The sequence below is a fragment of the Mchenga conophoros genome, linkage group LG20 (genome assembly GCF_057382185.1).
Source record: "Mchenga conophoros isolate Kocher_MC1m ecotype Shallow Benthic linkage group LG20, M_conophoros_male_GT1.1, whole genome shotgun sequence".
In the NCBI taxonomy this organism is placed as follows: Eukaryota; Metazoa; Chordata; class Actinopteri; order Cichliformes; family Cichlidae; genus Mchenga; species Mchenga conophoros.
The window spans coordinates 25973951-26000068 of NC_140545.1; the positions used below are offsets into that span (position 1 = coordinate 25973951).

The 26118-nt window shown below is 40.7% G+C and overlaps 1 protein-coding gene across 2 annotated transcripts; it reads left to right on the forward strand.

Annotated features, from left to right (window-relative positions):
* The first annotated feature begins 2977 nt into the window (after positions 1-2977).
* emilin3b (elastin microfibril interfacer 3b) lies at positions 2978-24076 on the forward strand. Of its 2 annotated transcripts, XM_085260347.1 has the most exons (6): positions 2978-3636; positions 14346-14468; positions 18958-19238; positions 19430-19776; positions 19917-20267; positions 20937-24076. In XM_085260347.1, exons 1-6 carry the CDS (start codon positions 3452-3454, stop codon positions 22080-22082), a joined length of 2433 nt encoding a protein of 810 aa, XP_085116473.1. In that variant the 5' UTR covers positions 2978-3451; the 3' UTR covers positions 22083-24076. The 2 variants fall into 2 exon arrangements, with proteins under 2 accessions (XP_085116473.1, XP_085116474.1); XM_085260348.1 differs by lacking the exons at positions 2978-3636; positions 14346-14468 and adding an exon at positions 14506-16875 and having other exon boundaries at positions 20937-24072.
* Positions 24077-26118: the final 2042 nt, after the last annotated feature.

Consider the following 26118-nt stretch of genomic DNA (forward strand, 5'->3'; position numbering starts at 1 on the left):
ATAAGAATACTTATCTAAAACCACTCACAGATGCAACACAGAAATACTGTATCTGCTATTAGCTAGAAAAAAATGCATAAAAAAATAAATAAATTGAAGGAAACAAATTGAGTAAATCCTGACTCATAAGACTTACAGTGAACAGAAACTGTTTTGGCTGAGTAATGCATCATTCAAGCATAGAATTTTATGTTTGGCTCTTACACAGTACACTGCAATTATGTCATTATTAGTACTCTTTATTTTTTCTTTGGCTTTTTTTCTTTGGCATCTATTGCCCGAGTGTTTGTTCACCACAGTAAGAATTATTATTTTTTGTTCTAAATGATCATAAACTATCAAACTAGCATAAGTCAGTATCCCAGATATTTCTCATTTTACCCTGACATCTGGACAGTATGCTGGGACACATCTGTTTAAAATTGTGCCAGTCATTTCAGTGAAAAATGGTATTTCACTGCCAGAATGGACAAAGATTTAAAATAGTTTCCTTCTCACTGTCTCCCTGCCAGTGTGAGGTGACCGTTTCTGGAGCAATGGGGTTCATCTTCAGCAGGAAGCAAAATGCTTCATCTTCACAAACTATAGACATGTGAGTCTGTGCAGCATAGGCCAAAAAAAGTGCAACAGGATAAGCTAAATGTAGGGCAAATTATGGAATAAGATCAAAAGCCATAAAGAACCATAACTCCAAAATGCATTTCAAAGGTTTTGTTTACCCACTTGGATCTGTTTAGCCTACATTGCTCAATAGATCCACCACCTGCTTGAGTGTTTGAGGGGCTCTCCCTCTTGTCAATATTTCTATACATATCACCAAGCTGTGTGTTTTTCTTTCTTATTGACTTGTAAATGAAGACTAAATACAGTAGCCTAAGTAGTGCAAAGTCCACACACAGGTGAGAAGGGCACTGCAAACCAACCATCCAAACAAAGAGGTCAATTCAAACAGCAGCTTCTTCCTCCAAATCTGTCTTCTAAACTTTAAAAATGAGCCGCACATGCATATAAGTTGGCTGCCAATCCCTTCGTCATCCTCTTATAAATAACATGACAATTAAGAAAACCTGAAAACTGGGATGGAGCCAAGATATACTGGCAGCATATCCATGCCAGAGTTTATACCCCCGCCAAAAATAGCTGTGACCAATAAAGCAAGGTATGAAAGTCACCAAGTCCCTCTACCAGCTACTGAGAATGCTCTGTGCATCTCTCTAGTGTATTTTGCTAATCCTCTGTGACCCTTCTGGAACATAAAGACACCGTTATATCCCAGGATTACTGCCTATTTCTGGCAAACTTCTCCTTAAGTTAGATCCATCTTGGATTCCGTCACTGTAACAGCTGAGTGCTGTGTAATGTTTGGTCCTTCAGGATTTATATAAACTGGATACTAACTCTAAAAATGACAACATTCTGGTTTTAGTGTCTTCTTACAATGTGTCTGAGACTACTCGGTAGTTCTGAAAAACTTGGGATGCTGTGTAAAATGGAAATAAAAACAGAATGTAATGATTTGCAAATTTCATAAATCCATATTTTATCCACAACGGAACATAGCGAATGTGTCAAATGTTTAAACTGAGCAACTGTACCATTTTGGAAAAATACTGGCACTTTTTCAATTTGATGGCAGCAACACATCTCAAAGAAGTTGGAACAGACCATGTTTGCTACTATATAGTATCATTATGTTCTTTAAGAGTCTGTAAAAGTCTGGGAATTGAGGAGGCCAGTTGTTTGACTTTTCGGAATATTGTCCCATTCTTGTCGGATCCAGGATTCTAGCTGCTCAACAGTGCTGGATCTTCCTTCTCATATTTTAATTTGATGATGTAGCAAATGTTTTCAATTGGTGAAAGATCTGGACAGCAGGAAGATCATTCAACGCCCGGACTCTGCTTCTAGGAAGCCATGCTGTAGTAATAGATGCAGTATGTGATTTTGCATTGTTTTGTGCCTCTTTCAAGCATTCCATGAAAAAGATGTCTGCATGGGAGCATGTGTTGGTCCTGAACCTTTCAGCATTGATGGTGCCTGTCAATATGTGTAAGCCGCCAATTCTATAGGGAGCCATGTTGCTTACCTGCTTTTAGTTTACCTAAATAGTTGTAAAAATGTTGCAAAATGTTTTTTTCTTTTTAGTACCAATTTTCGAGCTTTGTTTCTACATTCTGCTGCCATCAAAAAGCTCAAAAGTGCTTATTTTTTATTGAATTAAGTTTAGCACAAGTTAGTCTCCTGTTACTAAAGGTTTATGTAATGTAAATCTTTACAACTCACGAAAAAATTATAGAGGACAATCACTCTCACTTATCATAGAAACTGAACTGATTCGATTAAATCCCAGGAAATACTCTTTAGAGACGCAGGCATTTATGCATGAATTCAAGAACCACATGGATGTGCAGTAAGACATAAGTGGGGGGCTGGGACGTGACTCTCAACTGAAGCTGTGGCTGGGATATTTAATGACTGACCGCAGTGAAGCAAGGAGGAGGTCCATTGTGTCCAGATCTACAGCGTCTTAGCTGGCTGCAGCCATAGCCACGCACATGGCACTGCATACTGGGGCTATGCTTTGATGTACAGCCGCTCCCAGAGCAGATGGAGAAAGAAAAGAACTGGGTAAAGAAATAAAATCAGGGGACTGAATACACAACAACTAAAAATGCTTGATGGGGGGTGGGTGAAAAAATTTCAAACAGAATAGGACAGCGGCTTTTTTTTGTTGCTTATTGGAGTCTGCTTTGAAGTGAAGTATCTCCATGTACAACTTTGTATTTTTGTGATGCTGCAATAGAGAGAGAAAGAAGAGCAGGACATCAATTGATATCAGTCAGTCCCCCTCTTTGTGCGAGCCACCGGGCTGGAGTTGGGGTGGGATATGCAAATACAGGCTGTCTGCCTGCCCCTTCAGAGGCAGCAAGAGCAGCACATTGCTGCTTGCACACACACCCTCACTCGTGCAGAGAGCAGATTACTTAGAGGGTCGAGCCTCGGCAGCAGGTTTCCTACACAGTATTTGTGTATATGGAGCTGAAACTTTCCAACAGACAGACTGACACTATCTTCCCTCTTTTCTTTGCTCTCTCTTGCGCTCATCTTTCTTCTTTCGCCTCCTCCAGCACACCTTTGTGTTGTTTTCCTTCCCCTCTCCCTTCCCCCTCCCTCTTCAGTATCATCAGTTTTCCCCCTGCTCCGTCTTGCGTGCTCAGAATTTTGTTAGTGAGCAACCTGAAGATGTACAGGACAAGATGCTGCTGATGCTAGAGCTGTTTGGACTGCACGCCTCCTCCAGGGCCCACTGAAGAAAACAAGACTTTCCATGTGCCAAGGAGCAACACAACACCCAGAGGAGCTAGAGACTACCACTTCTGAACCCCTCTCCTCTTGACAGTTGAATTTTTGAGACTCTGGATTAGCCTTGGAAAAGACTTAGAAAAACAAAATGCGGACCAAGTTGTGCCAGCTAATAGCACAGGTCTTTCTCCTGGGAGTGTTCCTCTCTGTTGTTCACAGTAAAGGGACTTTCTATGGAGGCCATGTCAACCCTTTCTATGGAAACAGATACAACCTCTACAAGGCTGGACTCAACCCTCACCACTCACCAAACAAGCCCATGACCCGTCACAAGTAAGTTCTCCACCTTGGACACATAACAGGAACAGATGCATGTTTTATTTGTGTTTCCAAGGTGCAGGGTATTGAATTCTAAAATCATTCCAAGTAGCTGGAGTTCAAGCAGGACCCACCTAATACTGTATTTCCCTCGAGAAACCCATGTCACCAGTGAGTTGCAGAAATATGTTTTTAGTTATGGAATCAGCTTGGTAACAGATCCCTGAATTGACGCTCTGTTTCTGTCTTACTCAAAATCAGCCTCTTTTCTGTGGTTCACACCTAAAACCATCTGTGGCTGGGGATAAACACTATAGTGCAACAACGAAGCAACAGTGAAAACAAAGCCATCATGACGGTCATTATGGTGCAGCGAGGGGGTGCAGAGTTGATGACAAGGGTATTGATTCCTCACAGTCACTGTATGTGTGTGTGGTAAAGGGGTGGGGGGGCAAGGGGGCTCAATTAGGGGCAAGATTTATGGTACAGCTGGCAGGAGGGAGTGGCACAACTGGCTTCCAGTCGCAGACACTGATTTCAAATGAACTTACCCTGAGTTAAGTAGAAAATTATTTAACTTTTCCAGATTTAACACAAAGGTGAGGGGTGTTCATCTGCTTTTAATTACTGCATGACAGATACATATTGTAAAGATGATACACACATACACACACACAGAAGAGTAACAGTAAGTTATGAACGCTATTGAATGAAGTTCTGAGATGAAACAGACTTGTGGATATATTTTGCCTGATGCCTGATGTTTGGCCCGCAGGGCTCTTTTGGTTTTTCCTCCCTCTTCCTCCCCCCCTTCTCTTTTGCTTGGCTTCCCACAAGAGCATTTATGCTTTTGGACAGCTCCCCAGCTACCTGCTGCTTCACTCAAACTGCCACAGAAGACTGCTGATTGCCCAGCCCCACTTAGTCTGCCATGTATGCTCACCTCCACCCAACATACTGTTCAGCATCCCTCAACCTGAATGCAGTGTCTATATTGAGTCTACACCTTTAACTTTCTCACTTAACTCTAAAACTGAATATATTACTTTCATCCCCTTACATTTTGCTCACTATTCGGTTAATCTGAATATTGGATTTTCCCCAGCTATTATTAGATTGCCACTTTTTAAAAAAAAAAACTGACCTAATTGACTAACTAAAATAACTTCTTACTTAACACAACTCTTGCAGAAATACATTTATACAATCAGACTCTTGCCCCCCATATATTTTGTACAATTTTATATGGTAAGAACTGGACTTTATCTGTATAAATTGTTTCTAATGGACATTCATCTTGTGTTTCCGGAGGTATTTATTCACCAACATTCATATGCCCTAAAATTCTGAACATAAGTATGCGATTTCAGAGAATTGGCAACACAAATCTATAAATATGACCATTTTGGAGTCACAGGGAGCTGAAGCTTAAATTGCCAAACTCGAATTGGCTCACTAAACAGTAAGCCAATGCAGTTTTTATAATGATTTAAGTGTTCTTATGTACAGCATGGTAGCTATATACCTGTATACCTTCCTTTACTTTTTGACAGCATTGCCAAAGAGGTTTATTTCTTTTTATACAGGCCGTCGTGCCAGATTTCCATCTTACACAACAAGATTAGTTGATTAGCCAGATGTAATAGACTTTCCAGTCAAAACAAATTGATCAATAATGAAATACAGTCAGGAACTGCTTGTCGCTGATAACTGGTAGTATTGCTCCATTTGTTTCTGAGAGTCCAACTATAGTTTTATATAGGAGCTGCAGGCACATCTTAGACACAGTAGCCTCTGGGGACGTGTTGCTGTCAGACCACCACTACAGACATATGAGCTCAGTTGTTGTCAGCCTGACTGGTCAATGGAAATAGACACTTTAAAATAACACGTTATGATGTGTGTGTGTGTGAGTGAGTGAGTGTGTTTATGAATGCCTATTTAAGTGTAACTAAAGGACTTCACCGGAGCGCATTTACAGCATGTAAATGGTAAATGGCCTGTATTTATATAGCGCTTTACTAGTCCCTAAGGACCCCAAAGCGCTTTACATATCCAGTCATCCACCCATTCACACACTGGTGATGGCAAGCTACATTGTAGCCACAGCCACCCTGGGGCACACTGACAGAGGCGAGGCTGCCGGACACTGGCGCCACCAGTAGGCAACGGGTGAAGTGTCTTGCCCAAGGACACAACGACCGAGACTGTCCAAGCCGGGGCTCGAACCGGCAACCTTCCGATTACAAGGCGACCTCCCAACTCTTGAGCCATGATCGCCCGTAAAGTCTAACTCCTCTTTCTAACTTGACTACACTCACACATTGGCAAAACCTCACTGGATTTTTAGTACGAGACTTAAAAAATTCTCAGCTGTTGGAACACCCCAGACTTTTTGTCTTCATGTTGAATTATTGTCTGTATTTTGGCAGCAAAGCGAGTGATTTGATTTCACAGTCATTCCTTCATTCAGTGCAACCACTTGCTTCTGTAAGAAAAATATATGGCCCTCCAGTGGGTGACTGTGACATCTTAGACAGTTACAGTACTGTACCTGTCACAGCTCTATTGCAAAGAAGCTAATTTTCTTCCAAAGGTTAAACTGTGGCTCAGGAAGGTCAGATTTTGTGATTTATGTTTTTAACAAAAGGTCTGGGAAAGAGGAAAAAATGAGTGAAAGAAATCGCTTTTTGAGTATTTTGGAAGTTCTTTTAGGATTAGCAAAACAATGACTATTTTTCACACATCACCACTGAACAGGTGCCAAGAGTCATACATAGTCATCACTGGGAAATGGGTATTGGATAAATCAAACAGCATCCTGGGAGATGCCACATGTCTTTACCAATCAGATTACAGACATATCTGAGGGCTTTTTCTTTGATGTATGGGACAGAGATCAAGGGGGAAAGGTCAGTAGGTTAGCAGAGGTTAAAGGTTAGAGGTTGCTGTTGTACGTTTATCTTGAATGTCCAGTGGAGAGCAAGAATGGAGCCGGTCTCCTGCTAAGGGTCAAAAAGACCATGCAGCAAACTCCCAAGCTACCTGACACTTTTCTTTTAAAATCCATCTGCCAAAGTACTCAGGTTTATGTAAGAACAGTGAAAAAGATTAGTTGCTTTTTATAAAATATTGAAGGTATTTAATGAGGTTGGATTATGATTCAGTTTGTAGTTAATTGGATAGGGTGTTGATTCTGGTGCGAATTTCCAAATAAATATCCCAAGCAAAGTGTAACTGACAACTTACATCATTAAAGTAAAGCATCTACATTTCAGTGCTTTGTTATTTTTATGCAAAAGTCTTCCAATGAGCCACAGCTGGCATGTACAGGTGTGCTTTAACTTTTTAAGACTAAAAGACATTTACAACAAAAAGTAAAGTTATTGTTCACTTTTGTTTTTAGTCAGCAGATTTAGGCATAAAAACGTCCTGGTTTATAAAAAGATTAGCATTTTGGTAAGAATGCAGTCTGGGTTTTTTTTTGTTTTTTTTTGCATTTTATAATTTACAGAAATTTGCAGGAAAAAAAGGGCAGAAGGGGAATCAATAAATGGATAGAGTTATACTTGCCGTGTCTCTTGTTTTCAGTCTTTATGCTAAGTCTGGCTGATAGCCTGTGACTCTTACCTTCATACTTGGCTAATACACAGATCAAAAGATCTTCTCATAAAAGCCTCTGAATAAAAAGAGAATAGTTCTATTTTTATTTGCCTGTGAAGAGATTTGTGTTGCAGGTTACATATGAGTGATATTCTGGTCTCTTCAGTGTATCAGGCCTATGTGTAGAGCTAAATAAAGTATCACAGTTACACTGTTTCACTCTTATTGCATACACAATAACCCCTTTTCTTTGTAAATCTAATAATTCTGTTTGAAACCGTTCTTTTCAGAAGCACAGAGAGCTTATTCAAAGTAGATTATGTACTTTGGAAAATGCCTGAGGATAAGTAAAGTTATTTTTTCAGTACATCTACATGTACACAAGCTTATGTTGTTGCTTTTAACAGCTTAATTTCCAAAATGTAAGCATGTGTAGTCACTTGAGTTTAAGCTATGATGACTAGAGCTGGCTTGGAGCTGACCCTGTCTCCAAATGACAAAGTGATCTCTTTGGTCTTAAAGCTGGGAGTAGCATGCCTTTACCTCTAATCATTAGGCATAAGCACAGTTTTAATAATCCCTGGACCATGGGAATTTCAAGACCTGCCAGTTGGCTGGAAATAGGCTTCATTAAAAGCATATATCAAACGAGATGGGCCTTGGAGTTAGACCAATGGTCCTATTAAAGATCATATTTTTTTCTTTATCCATTCCACTCTTCATAAATCTGTCGGACCCAAAAGCAATGGACTCGGGTCAAGCAGTCAGGAGTTCCTACAGGTGAGAGTGTGGTTTGTAATGAGTGAGGTAAGCCCTTTAGTGCCACATGTCAAAACAACTGAGGCAGTATAGGGAAAAGTAAAGAGCCTGACATGATGAGGCAAGGCGGAGGAGCTTTGTGATATATAGAATGAGAGAGAGGGGAAACGTACAACACAGCAAGAGAAACACTGATATGACTAATTAAACATAACCTGTAGTTATAGGAAAATTTATAGGAAAGGGTGAATGAGAGGTGATTTGTTCAGGCCCATCAAACTGTGGAGGTGTAGCCACAACAATACTTTCCAAACACATTCCACATGTGAATTTGAGATGGGAATTCTGCTTTTCTCTTGGGAGGCTATGAAAGGATTTTTAAGCTGAAACGCTATACTTCAAACATTTACAGTGGGACCAGACCAGCAGTCACAAATGCCATACTCCAGTGACACAAAAACAGACAATACTCAGAGTAAGGAGGAGGGAGAGAGACCAGAGAGACAAAGGAAAGTGCAGTTTTCCTGTCGTGGTGAATGGAGATGAAGACTTTTCATACTGATTGAAAAGGAAGAGTGCAAGGTCAGATTAGGTCTGGAGACACATGACATAGTTTACACAAATTCAGTTTGTGTATTCAGTGGGGATTGGGTGGTTCAGTGAATGTGTGGATCAACTGGAGACTTTCAGTTTTGGGTGTTTCCCTGCCTTCTTTTTGCTTTCTTTTGAAAAACATCAATTGTTAGTTTCATATAACACACACAAAAAAAATATTTAGCGTTAAGTAAGTGAAGTTAAATGACTATTACCAAAATAAAGAGATTATTTGGAAGATTAACATTTTCATTCATCCAAAAAGTGATTACTGTGTCATTGATATCCATTTATTGCACCTTACCAACAAAGTAAAAACATACCCTGAGAATTTTCAAAAACTGAAAGTGAAACTTAGTATATTTCCTTTGGGAGCTCTGAGCTCAGGTCTTCTTGCATAAGTCTCGACAGGCTTTGCACATCTGGAATTGGGCAGGTTCTTCCCCTTTTCCTATGAAATTGTTTCAAACACATGTAAACAAGCTAGCTACATGTTTCTCCAGGAACGTTGTTGAGGGTTTGATTTTTTTTTTTTTTTTTGTTCTGAGGAATTTAAGGACAATCATAGACATCCAGAAACCACCCTTTCATTGTCATGTTGAACGCATGTCTCAGTCTCATGTTGTGTGCACTATCTTCAAAGACATTGCCTCAACTTGAACCGGTCACCCTGTCACTGCTGCTGCGAAACACCCCCAGAGTATGATGATACCACTACCATGCTTCACTGTGGCATGCTTGATAATGGGCAGGGTCTGGAGCTCACCGGGCTCTAAGTTCTGGCTAAATATTTCAGTTTTTGTCATCTCATGTCTGGGAATCTTCCTTTTTCCAGAGTCTTTATGAGTAATTCAGTCTAAATTGATGGGAGAAGGTGCAGAATTATCACATTTACAAAATAAAATAGGAAAATGCACTAGTGTGTAGTCAGTCGTTTCTTACATACATCTTGTCTTTTCAGAGATTGTGCATTTAGAGGCATGACTTCACTGTGCCAATGCGTCAACCTCACCAACTCATCACTGCAATAAATAGTACTGGTCAATAGGTTATTTACTAGAATACATTTATTAACCCTGTAACCTGAGTTTTTGAGACCTCTGCTTCATCTGTGTGATTTTTTTCACAACAAGTGTTTGAGCAATAAATTGCACAAAAATACTGGATGTAGCAAAATTATACAAATTAAAAACAAATTAATTATTAATGACTTTTTTCAATTTGTCATAACTTTCAATAAACTCACCAGTTTAAAAAATATATATTAACTTTCTGGCAATTATTTAATGTTTCGGGCTTTACAGTGTTGGAGCCACCGTGGTGTCTAACTGCAGCTTCACCTCTACTCTATATTATGATCAGGTGTGTTGCATGTTTGGAAGTGCTATTTGCTTTTAACTATAAGCTTTAAATAAACGCGACTTGACCTAGGTGACTTGTACTGTGTGGTACTTTATGGGCAGCCAACCCTTCTCATCTGTCCCCCACAAGCTCTAAAACAAACACGCCAGAAAGTATTTATACTTTTTAACAGTAGTGACCTTGTACCACACTGGCTGACAGATGAGGCATGGAAAAAGCTCAGAATAGGCTATCACTCCTCTCTCACCTTTTCACTGTTCTGTCTATAGCTCTCTGATCTCATATCATACACATCAGGACTTGGACATTCTTTTTCCCCAAAGTGTCCAGATTAACAGCCTTCTCACAGCTGGGCATCCTCCCACACACAAAAGCAGCCCAAACAAAGTTCTCACCTACTCTGCAGCTGCTGGAAGTGGCTATAATAATAAGAAATGCTAAAGGCAGCGCTCCTGCTCATATACGACCACTTCCACATCGAGGGTTCATATTTTTGGAATAAAGTTTGTGTAGTCTTCTTTTTGCAGAGTTGAGTGGTCTCTGTGGATGTGAGATATAAACCCAAGGTCTTTATTGCTTGATTATGTGTCTATAAAATCTGCACACGTGAGTATGTGTCATTTTCTCAACAGCTGACTGTATTATTGCTTTCAGGCTTTCAAGCTGAAACTTAACATTCGTCTTGTAAAAACAGGTTTTCACACAGCAAAGGCGACCTGCTGCTGACCTGACCGACAGCGCAGCGCAAAGGGACGGGATTTATATCAGCACTCAACTCTGAGTTTCACAAAGCCAGAAACCCCCCTTGTATGGAAGACAGTGAGGATTAAATATCACTCATAGACCCAAATGACACTGACAGAAAAATGACAAAAAAATGTGAAGCAGAAACAGAAAACTGTGGACAGGGAACCATTTCCCCCCCCTCATGTACATCTGGATTGCTGCACTTTTCGCCATGGTGTGAAGTCTGTGGGTTACATCTCACAGCTGTGAAAACGGTCACACACTTACTATTCTCTATATCAGGGGTTTTAAACAGAAGGCCTGGGGACCAAACCAGGCCCAGCGAAGAGTGAAATTCAGCCCACTGGACAGCTTGAGATAATGTGAAAGAATGCATAGATTTCAAACTTTTAACTGTATTTTCACAGGTTTTACAGTTTTTCCAACCAACCCCATTGCCATTCATTCTACTCCAAAATAACTAACAGATAAACAATTTTAATGACAGGAAAGTTCCTTTGTCCCCACTATTAGTGAGTCCACAGTAAATTAACAAAAATATATTATAATTACAGGATAGTAAAATAACCTTTTCTGCAATTTTACATATTTATCATGTAGTTTCACTGGTCGGGATGACTGAAGATCAAAATATGCTGTATGTGGCCCACAATGTAAAATGAGTTTGACATCTATCTATCAGCAACTATCAGCTATCAGCTTTTAAGAGCTACACAGAGACAAGTCTTTAAGCTCCTTGAAGATGTAAGATGAGAAAACTAAAGGCATTAAATTTGATTTATATCACATAATAATACTGAAGCCATTCACTATAGTGCTGAAATATTCAGGTTGACAGTATCTATAGCTTTTCTATACTGCAGAAATCGCTATCAAAATCTTCATGTGACTTTGACAAACACATTTGTACAAGATCTAACTGCTTACATCTCTCTCTCTCTCTCTCTCTCTCTCTCTCTCTTTTTTTTTTAAAAAGTCATTTACTTTGGTGCCAAAAACTGTGTATTGTCTGCAATAGATCTCACTGCGAACAGCAGATGACAGCACAGGGAGTGATCAGTTTTAAAGTCCCTCTGGCCTGGTAAAGAAAAGAGCCTGCAGGTGGAGAGGGAGAAGAAAAACAGCATGAAAGCAAATTATTAAGAACAACAGAAATGTTACAGGAGTCCAGCTTTTGAAAAAAAAAAAAAAAAAACTAGCCAGAAAAGATGATGCAGCATCATTTGTGTTGTCAAATTAAGCTTGCATTTCTTATTTCAATGACCTAATACATTATTCCAGCCAGTTCCCCTTTTTGTTATGCTAAGAAAATCATTTGCACCAAGTAGTAAACTGCATGCGGGAGTTAAAAGTACTTAAAGAACTCCCATCATACCACATCAGTTAAGGTCGTAACTGCCACTTCCTTAACAACCCATGACCTGGCAGCAGGTTGTCAGGCTGGTATGAAAGGAGCTCTGTCATTCTAACTTTTGCCCTCTACCTTCTACTGCTATTAACATATGTCAACACAGGGAGAGTGGTGACACACACACACACACACACGCAGAAAACACTGTCAACACATTTGCAGAAGGACACAGCGGCGCAGTGGTTTCTCACACATTCTAACAGCCTCCCCTCTCTGTTAGCCCTCTGAACCTGTTAACTTGGCATGTAGACCCGCCTTGGCCCCCGTGTCCCTCCCTGCTGCTCCGAACACTTCTATTAGTCCTGAAACAGCTGTGGAACAATGCTAAGTGCCGCATGTGTTGCTAAATGCTCCCCTCTGAATGTAAGAAATGCTTCACATGTGAGCCTAAAGAGAGCAGATCATCATTTCCTGTGTTGCACAGAGGCCAGGGGAACATTTAGCAGTTGCTATAGCTGCACTGGCTATGAAGAGTGAGAGCGAGTGAGACAGGGAAAGTTCAGTGTGATGCAACAACTGCTCAAAGTTGTTACAGTGAAGTTAGTGCACATCTGAGCACTTCCAGGATTGAAAACAGTCTCCGTGAATGTTTTTGGTGCTCAACTACCCTACGTAACTAAAAGAAGCAAAACAAGCTAAAAGGACTTTCAGTTTTCTTAGTATACTTACATAAAGTACACTATGTAGGCTGTACAGTATACTTATTTGCATGGTTTTCGTGCAGGACTGGACTAGTATTGTATGAAATTGAACATGACACAGTGCATTTGCATATATTTGCAACTTGTAAAGCATGTGAAAAACACGTAAATCTAATTTTAACAATGAAGTTTGGAAGTCATTGCACACAAACATCAAACAACACCACAACACACTCTGGTACAGTCTTTGATGCTGACTGAATATCTTCCTCCTGCTGGGTAAAAATTCATGGGTGGTCTCTCCTCGTCCACTACATTCCCAAATTACATACACCACATGTATTTAAAATAGTTTTTGAATAAAGGAGCTTGTGTTGAAATGTTTGAGCACTTGCTTCCACCAGTGGGAAATTCCTGTAGTTTCAATAAGACTTCCACTTGTGTGGAAGTCCATTGGAAAGTGACTCTTCAACTTCCTTATCCACATCAGTAAATATTTTCTGGATGACTTTAAGGCCTCACTTGCTATTTTCGTCTTAATGAATATAAAAGATGCCGTTTTTGTAAACTGAAGTTCATTTAGCAATTGCACTTCACTGACTGATGAGTGTGCAGCATCCCTCAGCTTTTCAGTCAGAGCTGCTCTTCACCCTTATCATCCTGTTCCAATAAAACAACTTGGCAACAACAACAAAGCTCACTTTAAGCCTTTGCAGCGGGACTTCACTAACCAAGGGGTGTTGCCGAAGTGGCTACCTCATATATACATTTATACACAATCTATGATTCCACACACAACTGAAACACAACTCACTGCCTGGGTATTTGTAGTATACTGCATGCAGCTATACCTGAAAGTAACTGGGAATACAAGTAACTAAAAAATCCATTTAAAATGTCAAAATTAAAAATTAAAAAAATTGAAAAAGAGCAAAGGAATCCCTACTCAGTCCATCTGCAGCTGTAGCTCCTCAATGAAAAGCTCTCTTTGATCTTTTGTTAATATCTATCAGCTAGATCAAAAGCAAACTTTTCTTGTTTTTTTTATTAAAGTGCCAATAAAAAGAGAAAAACACAACAACACGGGCTTATTCATAATCCAAAAGAAGAATGAGCTGTAAAAGATTAAACACAACAAAGCAAAGATTAAAACACTGAGTCAATAGTATCTTACAGAAGGTTTTATGATGCATCTTCATCACTTTCAACACTTTTGATGGAAGAAATAGCTTTCTGTTAAATTTTGCCTGTTACACTCCAACAGTTTTAATTATACACAATAAAACAGATTCCTCTTGACCTCAATACACTGAGCGTTTGCAGTTACAGCTTTACTTTTTCTGGCATGTTTTGTATCTTAAAGTGGCTATAGTTTTAGCCGTTTAAGTCTACTGTATACTGCCCTGTTGAATTAACAGTGCTGCTGCTGAACCACATTTGTAAATTCACAGTTAGTTATAGTACTTGTCTCTGCAGTGGTTGCTGTTCTACGAAATCTAAATAGGTTTTACTTTAACACACGTCAGTGTGATGGACACAGAGCAAAACAGGGGCTGTTGGCATCTTATTGGTGCTAGCATTGTAACATCCCTCTGCTCTCCCCACAGAAACCACTGCGCCCATGTGGTTCAGAGAAACATCACATGCATCATGCAGGATGGAGTGGCAACCTACGTGAAGGCTGAGTATACCACCAAGTGTATCTGGGGTCAGAAATGTCCTGTTGTGATGTGAGTCAATCAAACGAAGTAATACAATGCTGCAGATGTTTTACAGTTCAGTCTGCGCCTTAGGAGTTTGGTAATGATGTTTAAATATGTCGTTCTTTCTTTATATTTGGCAAACTGCAGCACAATGTAGAACATACTCTACATCAATACTGCCCTCTAGTGTTATATATTACCCTTATTAATGCACATCTGCGATACTGCTGATAACTTTTTATTTATTTTGCTAAATAAAATAAAATGCAGGGACGTCTGTGTTACCAATTCTGTCTCTGTGCATGGAAATGATTAAGATCTGTTTTTTATTTATTAAGAATTCTGGAAAGCTGTTGTTCTGCGTTCTTATTATTTGTTGAAAACATGAGAAAGTAAGGCATAAGAAAAAACCATTTTAACTTGGCTTTAACTTGTTCTTAGGCAGATGTACCTTTCTGCTATCTGCTCTCAAAGTGTTGTCTAGTAAGTTTCTCTTCATACAGGGAGTGCAGAATTATTAGGCAAGTTGTATTTTTGAGGAATAATTTTATTATTGAACAACAACCATGTTTTCAATGAACCCAAAAAACTCATTAATATCAAAGCTGCATATTTTTGGAATTAGTTTTTAGTTTATTTTTATTTTTAGCTATTTTAGGGGGATATCTGTGTGTGCAGGTGACTATTACTTAACAAAAAACAAATATATACCCATTTCAATTATTTATTTTTACCAGTGACACCAATATAACATCTCCACATTCACAAATATACATTTCTGACATTCAAAAACAAAAGAAAAACAAATCAGTGACCAATATAGCCACCTTTCTTTCCAAGGACACTCAAAAGCAAGGCAAGGCAAGGCAAGTTTATTTGTATAGCACAATTCAACAACAAGGTGATTCAAAGTGCTTTACAGAGACATTAGAAACAAAAACAAATAAAAAGCATGATTTAAAATTGATTAAAACAAGCAAACAAACAAACAAACTAATTAACAAACAAACAAACAAACAAAACAGTATATAAAATCAAAACAGATAAAATCAGTAGTTAAAATGTTAGTTTTGAAATTTAAGCTTAAAAGTGTGGAATTGGTGCTTTATTCAAATGCAGCTGAGAACAGGTGAGTCTTCAACCTGGATTTAAATAAACTGAGTGTTTCAGCTGATCTGAGGCTTTCTGGGAGTTTGTTCCAAATATAAGGAGAATAAAAGCTGAATGCAGCTTCTCCGTGTCTGGTTCTGACTCTGGGAACTGATAAAAGACCGGATCCAGATGACCTGAGGGATCTGGAAGGTTCATACTGGGTCAGGAGGTCACTGATGTATTTTGGTCCTAAACCATTCAGAGCTTTATAGACCAGCATCAGAACTTTAAAAGCCTGCCATCCATGGATTCTGTCAGTGTTTTGATCTGTTCACCATCAACATTGCGTGCAGCAGCAACCACAGCCTCCCAGACACTGTTCAGAGAGGTGTACTGTTGTCCCTCCTTGTAAATCTCACATTTGATGATGGACCACAGGTTCTCAATGGGGTTCAGATCAGGTGAACAAGGTGGCCATGTCATTAGTTTTTCTTCTTTTATACCCTTTCTTGCCAGCCACGCTGTGGAGTACTTGGACGCGTGTGATGGAGCATTGTCCTGCATGAAAATCATGTTTTTCTTGAAGGATGCAGACTTCTTCCTGTAGCACTGCTTGAAGAAGGTGTCTTCCAGAAACTGGCAGTAGGACTGGGAGTTGAGCTTGACTCCATCCCATAGCTGGACTGGCCATCGGGCGTACCGGGCATTTGCCCGGTGGGCCGCTGGCGATTTTTTGTTTTTATGGGCCGATGGATTTTTTTTTCTTTAGGAAAGGTATATATAATGAAAGGTGTTGGATTGGCCAATTGGTCATGATCGACTCTGGGCTGGACCAATTACAGCCGAGGAGGCCGGATGCACCCTCCCCCTTGTTTAGCAATCACGTGACTTTCGCGCATTGCATGCCGGGAACTCGTGGCAAAACAATCCAAGTACCGCATCAAATGCAAGCATTTGCAGCACCGCAAAACGTTCATTCTCCGGTTCCAATGCCTTCTTGTTTTTCTTTGCCGCACAAAAAAGGAATGTACAAAACAAAAGGAGAACAATGCCGGTCCGTACAAAGACAGACTCGACGAAAAGACAAAGAAAAGATACGAGGAAAAAAAATCAAAGGAGTGAAAGGGTTAGACCCTTATGAGTGGACAAAAGACGTCAGCGTGCTGCCCAACTTTCACCATGCTCAGATTTATAATTATACGGTTCTTGGAGTGAGTGCATACACTCGTGAAGTTTAGTAACTTAAGGTCACTGCAACAAGCCCAGGTACAGTTTACCGCCGGATGGGTGCAGGACCTTAAAATGCACCGTGTAGAAAGTAAAGACCATCGTACGAACAAAGGTAAGTTTACCAGTCTCACAAATCGTCGTCATAGATACACATTCGTTAACCGTTTATTAATATAACCTTTGAGCTCAACGGTAATTAATTAGTAGTGGAAATAATTTCTGGTAGCGTTACAGAAATGTAGCAGTGACAATAATATTGTATGCTGTAATCGCACTGGGCAATTAGTGATACAAAACAACTGTTTTATCCTGTGAATAAAAGTATATGTTTTTGTCAATGTACCATAATAACAGAAGCGAAACGCAATATTGTGTCAGGACAATTCACTATTTATGCACAATAAATAAAGGAGCATAGCGCGACAATTTCTGTTCAGCGCCAGACTTGCTTGTAACCTATATCACCAATTATGTTAAGAAAAATGACGTATTAACTACTACAAAACTCTGACCTTTGTGGGAATGCTTGGAGCAGACTAACATGTGAGCTGCAGTGTTCTGAGACGTTATATTTGGTATATCCAGACCATCCGTCGGCTCTTACTTCGGAAACATGGCTTAAAAAATTTCTCTTCAACGACATAATCCGATAAAAAAAAAAAAAAACGATCTCTTTACCCGTCGGCTTCCCGTGGCTGTCATGCGACCGGCTATTGCAGTTAATAATACAAGAGCTTCTTGCCATTTTTTGGGTTTCTTTTTATCGCTGTGTAACTGAGTTCAATTGAAAGCCTGCGTGCGCTACTACTGCTTGCCACAAGTTCCCAGAATCCTTTGCGGTTTTACCCCTGAATGACGTCACATTTATCCTGGTGGGCCGGTCTCTAGTCAAAATGCCCGGGCCGATTTTTTGTCCCAGTCCAGCCTTGCTCCATCCTCAACCCGAAAAGGCCCCACAAGCTCATCTTTGATGATACCAGCCCAAACCAGTACTCCACCTCCACCTTGCTGGCGTCTGAGTCGGACTGGAGCTCTCTGCCCTTTACCAATCCAGCCACGGGCCCATCCATCTGGCCCATCAAGACTCACTCTCATTTCATCAGTCCATAAAACCTTAGAAAAACCAGTCTTGAGATATTTCTTGGCCCAGTCTTGACGTTTCAGCTTGTGTGTCTTGTTCAGTGGTGGTCGTCTTTCAGCCTTTCTTACCTTGGCCATGTCTCTGAGTATTGCACACCTTGTGCTCTTGGGCACTCCAGTGATGCTGCAGCTCTGAAATATGGCCAAACTGGTGGCAAGTTGCATCTTGGCAGCTGCACGCTTGACTTTTCTCAGTTCATGGGCAGTTATTTTGCGCCTTGGTTTTTCCACACGCTTCTTGCGACCCTGTTGACTATTTTGAATGAAACGCTTGATTGTTCGATGATCACACTTCAGAAGCTTTGCAATTTTGAGACTGTTGCATCCCTCTGCAAGATAGCTCACTATTTTTGACTTTTCTGTGCCTGTCAAGTCCTTCTTTTGACCCATTTTGCCAAAGGAAAGGAAGTTGCCTAATAATTATGCACACCTGATATAGGGTGTTGATGTCATTAGACCACACCCCTTCTCATTACAGAGATGCATATCACCTAATATGCTTAATTGGTAGTAGGCTTTCAAGCCTATACAGCTTGGAGTAAGACAACATGCATGAAGAGGATGATGTGGACAAAATACTCATTTGCCTAATAATTCTGCACTCCCTGTATACCATTCGAAAGACACAATGGGAACAAGAGTGGATTTTCTGTGTGTGTGTGTGTGTGTGTGTGTGTGTGTGTGTGTGTGTGTGTGTGTGTGTGTGTGTGTGTGTGTGTGTGTGTGTGTAAAGAGAGACTTTGATTCACAATGGATAGAAAATTCAGCTTAAACTAAATAACAATGAAGTTGGGTGCTAACCCAGGTCCAATCCCCTGATGCCATCATTTACACCACGATTATCTTAATCTCTTAATCTTCCTCTAATCCCTGTCTAATCTCATAGTGAACAACTAAATCCTGTTATTTCTGCTCAGCGCCATCTTTCCATCCTGTATTTGTGCTCATGATTGATGAAAACAAAAGTACTTCTAACAGTAAAACCTGATATATTTCACTCATAACATTTGCTTAATCACTTATTGTAAGCACATTTATATCACATTTCCTTTAGGTATAGGACATTCTACAAGCCAAAATACAAGGTTGGTTTTAAAACAGTGACCGAGCTCGAGTGGAAATGTTGTCCCGGCTATTCTGGAGAAAACTGTTACGATGGACCCACGTCGCATCCAGATATTGCAATGCCACCTTTCAAGGGTGCAGCTCTTCCCCATCGCCCAAGTGTGAAGGGCTTCCCCCATGGCCCTAGACCTCCTATTGAGCATAAGCCTGGAGGAGGCCAGCTGGAGCCAGGAAAACCCTTCCCTGGTATACCCACAGGAAAGACAAATGGTGAGAAGAGGTTCCAATTTGTTTATTGTAAAGTCTTGGAGTATTAAATTAACGACTGTCATTAACTCTGCAATGTTTTTGAATGTTTGCGCATTATTCTGTAATTGAAACCACTTATTTCCCTCATATTTGACATATTTATGAATATCTCTAAAACGTTCCCTTTTCTGTGATTTGCCTTCAAAATACAGGCAACAAATATGGCATTTCAGGTGTAACTGGTGAGCGCTTGGACCGCATCGAAGAGGACCTGCGTCGCCTTACCCAGGGTCTAGACACTCTTAATGGGGTGGTGACTGGCCTTGAGGACCGACTACGCACATCACTCCGCGAAGACACCAATAAATTTCTGGTGTCCTTGCTACCGAACACACCTCGTGCGCCCGACTCTGCTGTGGGATTTGGGCTGATCCCAGATGGGACTCATGATGGGTTGGATGGAGCAGGAGGCTTTACTGGATTTGGGGATTTAGCAGGGAGAGTGACAGAAGTTAGGGATGAGCTGCGGGCCAAGACTCATATTCTAGAGGAGATTCAGGTACTGTGCCATAATGCCTGCTGATCGATCATTTGATACATTGTTTTTCATAGTTGAAACAAATAATGCCTCATTTCTTTTTTTTATTCCTTCAATAAATATTCAATTTTGTCTCTGATCTGACTTCTGTTCATCTTTAGGGGATGGTCTTGGGTCATGATGGCCAGCTGAAGAAACTGTTGGAAGGAGCTATAGGCAGGCCCATCCCTGGCCCTGACACCAGATCTCTTCTGGACGAACTCTTAGATATCAAGCTGGCAGATATAAGGGGTGATATCCTGGATGGCTTTGAGCGCCGTCTGACGAGCCTCGAGAAGCACTGTGATCAGAAGATCGGGGAGGTGCAGAGGGAGTGCCACAGGGAGCACATGGATGGCCAACAACAGATGCAGCAATCTCTGGATGGCAGAGAAACTGGACTCAGGGAGGAGTTGGGTTCTTTGCAAGCTCAGATTCAGGGTCTAACACTCACTGAGAGCTGCTGCGGACAGGTATGACATAAGTGGGGTTGTAATATAACAATATAACAGCAATAAACTAATCAGTAATCTGCTTATTAATTGAAATCCCGAATAATTCTGGTGCTTTATCCATACATATGAAATTGAAAAGTTTTTGTTTTCCAAATGTTTAGGCTAAGCTTTATCTCCTGACAGTTGCTGAAACCTTATTGCATTATTGCAAATTTTGACGCTCAAAGAAAAATTTCCCAAAACACCAGTCTGAGGATTAGGGCCACCGAACAAAAGTTGGGGACATCTTTTTTTCTTCTTTTCCAGAATTCTGAAATTAAAGTCAGAATTCTGACTTTAATCTCAGATTCCTGAGAAAAGATTAAAAAAAGGAGAAAAATAATAACTAATTATTAAATGCAGAGTGGTGAAAAGAGTGCTTCTCCACTCTATGTTCGAAGCCCCACCTTAGAGATGGCTCCATATGTGCTAAAAAGCCAGTGTTTCCCTCTCAGACCTTTGAAACACACTATACTGAAATGTTATTATGGAGATTTGTTGAAAGGTACTAAAAATATCTTGGCTGCTCCAAATCCAGCTCTGAAATCCAGAAAGGGTCACATCACTAAATTGTAATAATTTATGAGTGCAGTTTGTTAGGCCATGACATGGTTTACACAACAACTAATGAGTTATTGATTGTTGCAGGTGAGCAGTCTGTCTCATCGTGTGTTGCTGCTGGAGGAGTCGGTTAAAGGTTTTACGGAGTCACAAAGGCAGCTCCAGACCGCATTTAATGACCAAACCATCCACATAGACACCCTGATTGAGACTCGACTGGTGGACATAGAGGGCCGAATAAATGCCACAAGTGGTAGTTTTGACGGGGTTGAAGGGTTTCCTGGTGGTCTGGATGGTTTCAAGACTCTGTTTGAGGACAAGCTGAAGACCCTGGAGGAGAAAGTGTCTGTGGCCGTGGAGGAGCTGAGTAACGCCACAGCCCCGGCTCTTCTGGAAGGGCAGGTGGTCCCTGCACTGGAGACCGAGATTGAGTCGGTGAGGAGGAGAGTTGAAGGAGATCTGGATGGAATTCAAAAACAGTTAAAACACCTGGAGCTCCTCTGTACCACCTCTTGCCCACCCTCGACGCCACCAGCGGGAGGTGTCAGCGGCACTCAAGTAGAGGACGAGTGCAAAGAGATGGAAAAGAAGATGACAAACCGTCTGGACTCTCACTCTAACCAGCTGGATCGCTTAAACAACACCCTTCAGAACATGCTCTTCCGGATTGCCCAGGAGGAAACAGAAGGGTCTATCCAAGGAGAGATCACACTGCTAAAGGTCAACATCAACTCTGTGAACCGCACTCTGAAGGGCCTAAAGGACTCTCTTAGCTTTATTGCAAGTGAAGTGGGACATGCTAATTCCACATGGGAACAAAGAGAGCACCAACTCGTCAACCAAGTGCAAGGAATCACCAAACTCATGGGCCACCAAGCCTCCCTCCTTGGAGCTGGGGAGAGGCGACTGGTCCAGCTGAAAGGGGAGCTAATGGCATTGAAGAGACAGCTGGCCGGGGAACTACGGGGCTGCCACAGCACAGCAATAGAAGTGCAGAAAGAGGTAAAGGATGTCGATAGCAGGGTGACCCAGGTAGAGGGCCAGTGCAGCAACCTGAGCGAGCTGGCGGATCACCTGGAACGGATCCGGGCGGAGCTTGAGAGACACTCTGACTCCTACCTGTCCCAAGTAAACGGTACCTTGGCAATCCATGCAGAACAGCTAGCTGAGCTGAAAGATGACATCAAAGACTGCAAGGCCAAGGATGCTGCCAACCACAAAGGAGACCAGTAGCATTTCAGCTACAGAATCTATAAAAAAAATTAAGACTTAAGTGTGGTTTTTATTAGCCTTCATTTGCTTCTGTCTCCTGTCTTTTAAACCCACTCTGCACAGATGCAAATTAACCAAACTAGTGAAAGTCATTTCCCTGTGAGCTTCTCATCCCAGTTCCTCCAGATGTCCTGGGCGTTTAGTTGAGTCATCTGGAAAGAGAAGAGGACAACGCAGAATACAAAGACACGCCTACGGTTGTATAGCTGGGAGATATTTTCTCTCAAGGTTTTATTCTAGAGGGCATTTCTCTGATCATGATTGTTTTGTTTAGACATTTTACCTGTTTAACTTATATGAAGTGACTGGATTGTTGTGATATTAAACTGTTTGCATTAAAAAAAAATACAGCAAAACACAGTGCTGCTATGGGTTTTTGCTGAGAAGCACACTCAACAACCTCTGTGTGGACACTTGCCTTGTTTTTTCTGTTGTTGTTTAAAAAAAATACTGTATGTCAACTTGGTGCTATTTGCATTTTTGTAAACCTTTGTTTGTTTTACACGTTTAAAAATGCCTTATACAAATATATCTCTGCTTTGTCTGTTGTGTTCATTTGCTGCCACTTGGCTCAAAGTTGCAGAGAAGTTCCATAATTCACCATTAGGGGGCAGTGAGAACACACAACACGGCGTGGTCGACAGTAGAGAAAGTCTAAAACAACAAGTACAACTTTATCTGTTATAGCGTAAGGAACTGTGTACATCGTCTAGTTTATCAAGTTAATTTTTCTGTTTAATTATTATAATTAGAAGTTGGGTGGTAAGTACTTCTCGTTAAACCAAATTCTCTAAGCCGTCAAATTCTCCACTTTAATTCAGCTTCAGTGAGCTACCTTGACCCCACTGAGTCACACTGTGCTGTGGTTTAGCAGAAACAACATCATCTAGGTCTCTCCCATCAATACCTTGGAAACCTTTTGGCCTTCTTGTTTTTGTTGTTTCTTAACGTGTAGCCATTCCTGTAAAAATAAAGTATGTTATGACAACTTTCACAGTAGAAAGCATTCCTAATGAATTTTTTTAATCTACACCTTCATAAAAATCTGATGTAACACTGGAATAATGATTTTTTTTTCACAGCCAGTTCTAGCCCATTACTCTGAAGAGGGCAATAAAAATGTACCTGACAAGATTTTGTCCGTTTCACCCCAATATTCTTTAAAAAGATCTGAAAAACATTGTACTCTTCTACAGTCTGTTTGTGTCCTTCATTAAAAGGGTGTGTAACCAGCAAACAAAAGCTGAAACTGCATTAAACTGTCCACTTCACAGATCAGTAAACTTCCTCCTTCTAAGAGTTTGTTTGTTTGTTTTTTTAAAATGTTACCACATAATTAAAACAGCAAAAATAATTTGAATTACAACTAAGTCAATATGCTCGCTGCACTGCAGGTTTTACAGAGTCAGCACATAGTTAAAGACAGTAACATCCCTCCGTGATTAAGTAGCTGCCAGCATGTAATGGGGACCAGAAATATATCATTATTTGCAGTGAAGCATATAGGATTGAAGAATCTGATGCTTGACTAAGCAGAGTAAGCTGTTCAACCCCGCTGACTTAACCAAGCCGATGCATGAAAGTCTGAGCTCATTTGATACGGACGTGACTGAAATAGTTTGAGAACGATGTGCTAAAGCTGCAAAACAAATCAGTTCACAAGACTGTGGTGCTGCACGGCAGTCAGATAACAAATAAAGTCACTTGGTGAAGAGTCTGGCAGACTTTAAGATCAGGTGACACTTAATCACAATGAATGAATAAAGCTGGGAAAGATCAACTGTAAAAAGGTCTGCTGACCTTGCTCCACTGAAGCGTCGTCAGCAGACCTTCTGTACGCTGTCAGCACATAGTTTTTAAAGATAACATCTTACAGTAACCAGAACAGGATGGAGCAATCACAGCATAAGAAAATCCAGAAGCTAGATTTTTTAAAAGTTTTTAAAAAATGCTTCAGGAGCAATACAGTGCAGACAGAGTGGCCGTACGTCAAAGCCAAAGCCAAATATGTACATGATGTGAGTCAGAAGCCAGACTCCCTTGAAAATATTGTAAGTGGTCTTGAGCAAGTTCTCCAGGCTTTCTGACAGTCTTTAAAAAAAAAATAAAAAATGCAATTAAAATCATTTGTTTCCTTTTCTTTAGTTGAATCTACATAAAATATCAAAGCTATCACAGCGTGAAATTGGAAAAATTCTTGTAAGGACCCCAGAGACGCATCTGTTCACTGAAGCCTTGTGAGTAATGGCCTCTGTGGAAGGTTGTTTCTGTCAGGAAGCCATTCAAAGGAAGTGAAACAGCCACATTACATAGGAACTCAACAGAAAACCAGTGACAGCAGGTCTCATGGAGAACTGAATCCAAATTCGACATTTTTGGTTCAAAACATCGCCACTATGTATGGAAGAGATCATAAAAGAGGTACAACAGTGAGTGGCTACTTAGCAGGGTCTATTAAGCTGAGAATGGATAAAAAGGCTCTCATTATCTAAAGAAGAGCCTTGAATGTGCTTCAGGAAGTCTTGAAGAATTATTCCTGAAGAAAGCTTGCCAAGGAGGGTTCAGGCTGTGTTGGAGACTGAAGGTGGTCTTACAGAATATTGACTTATTTCCATTTATGTTTTTGCACACGTTTCTGTTAAAACTGTTTCACAGTTCCCCAGGAAAATATAAAGAAATGAAGGGTGGCTCAAGACTTTTGCAAAGTACTATACAGTGGGATGCGAAAGTTTGGGCAACCTTGTTAATAGTCATTATTTTTCCTCTATAAATCCTTGGTTGTTACAATAAAAAATGTCAGTTAAATATATCATATAGGAGACACACAGTGATATTTGAGAAGTGAAATGAAGTTTATTGGATTTACAGAAAGTGTGCAATAATTGTTTAAACAAAATCAGGCAGATGCATAAATTTGGGCACTGTTGTCATTTTATTGATTCCAAAACCTTTAGAACTAATTATTGGAACTCGAATTGGCTTGGTAAGCTCAGTGACCCCTGACCTACATACACAGGTGAATCCAATAATGAGAAAGAGTATTTATGTTGTAATTGTAAGCTTCCCTCCTCTTTTAATTTTCTCTGAAGAGTAGCAACATGGGGGTCTCAAAACAACTCTCAAATGACCTGAAGACAAAGATTGTTCACCATCATGGTTTAGGGGAAGGATACAGAAAGCTGCTCTGAGATTTAAGCTGTCTGTTTCCACAGTTAGGAACATATTGAGAAAATGGAAGATCACAGGCTCAGTTCAAGTTAAGGCTCAAAGTGGCAGACTAAGAAAAATCTCGGATAGACAGAAGCGACTTCAGTTCTAAGGTCAAATGGTGGGGAGTCCCAGATTTAAACCTAGTGGGAGTTTCCCCCCCAAAGAGGGACAAAAGGACCCCCTGATGATCCTCTAATCGCCTGAGCCAAGGTGTGAAACTGGGTGTGGGTCCCAATCAGCCAGAGTTTCGGGTGAGTTCATTGTGAAACCTGGCCCCACCTTATCATGCGAATTCCTGAGATCAGATGGCCCAGGATGTGAGTGGGCGTTAAGGCGTCTGGGGAGGGATCTCAAAACTGGATTATAGATGGCAGACAGTTGGTGTCGTAAACCACCGCCTCTGTTCAAAGATGGTCGCTCACAGTGGACATAGATGGCTTCTTTCACTCCTCTTTCAAACCATCTGTCCTCTCTGTCCAAAATGTGAACATTGGCATCCTCGAAAGAGTGTCCTTTATCCTTAAGATGCAGATGGACCGCTGAGTCTTGTCCTGTGGAGGTGGCTCTTCTGTGTTGTGCCATGCTCTTGTGAAGTGGCTGTTTGGTCTCTCCAATGTAGAGGTCTGGGCATTCCTCGCTGCACTGTACAGCATACACCACATTGTTAAGTCTGTGTTTTGGAGTTTTGTCTTTCGGGTGAACCAGTTTTTGTCTGAGCTTGTTGCTAGATCTGAAATGCACCGGGATGTTCAGACCCAGCAACACGCTGGTGGCCAACTCTCTGCCA

Excerpts from the sequence above, each read along its gene's own strand:
- emilin3b (XM_085260347.1), top strand. The coding sequence starts at position 3,452 with ATGCGGACCAAGTTGTGCCAGCTAATAGCACAGGTCTTTCTCCTGGGA. Across the intron at positions 14,469-18,957 it reads CAGAAATGTCCTGTTGTGAT|GTATAGGACATTCTACAAGC; the intron begins GTGAGTCAATCA and ends CATTTCCTTTAG. Across the intron at positions 19,777-19,916 it reads ATATTCTAGAGGAGATTCAG|GGGATGGTCTTGGGTCATGA; the intron begins GTACTGTGCCAT and ends GTTCATCTTTAG.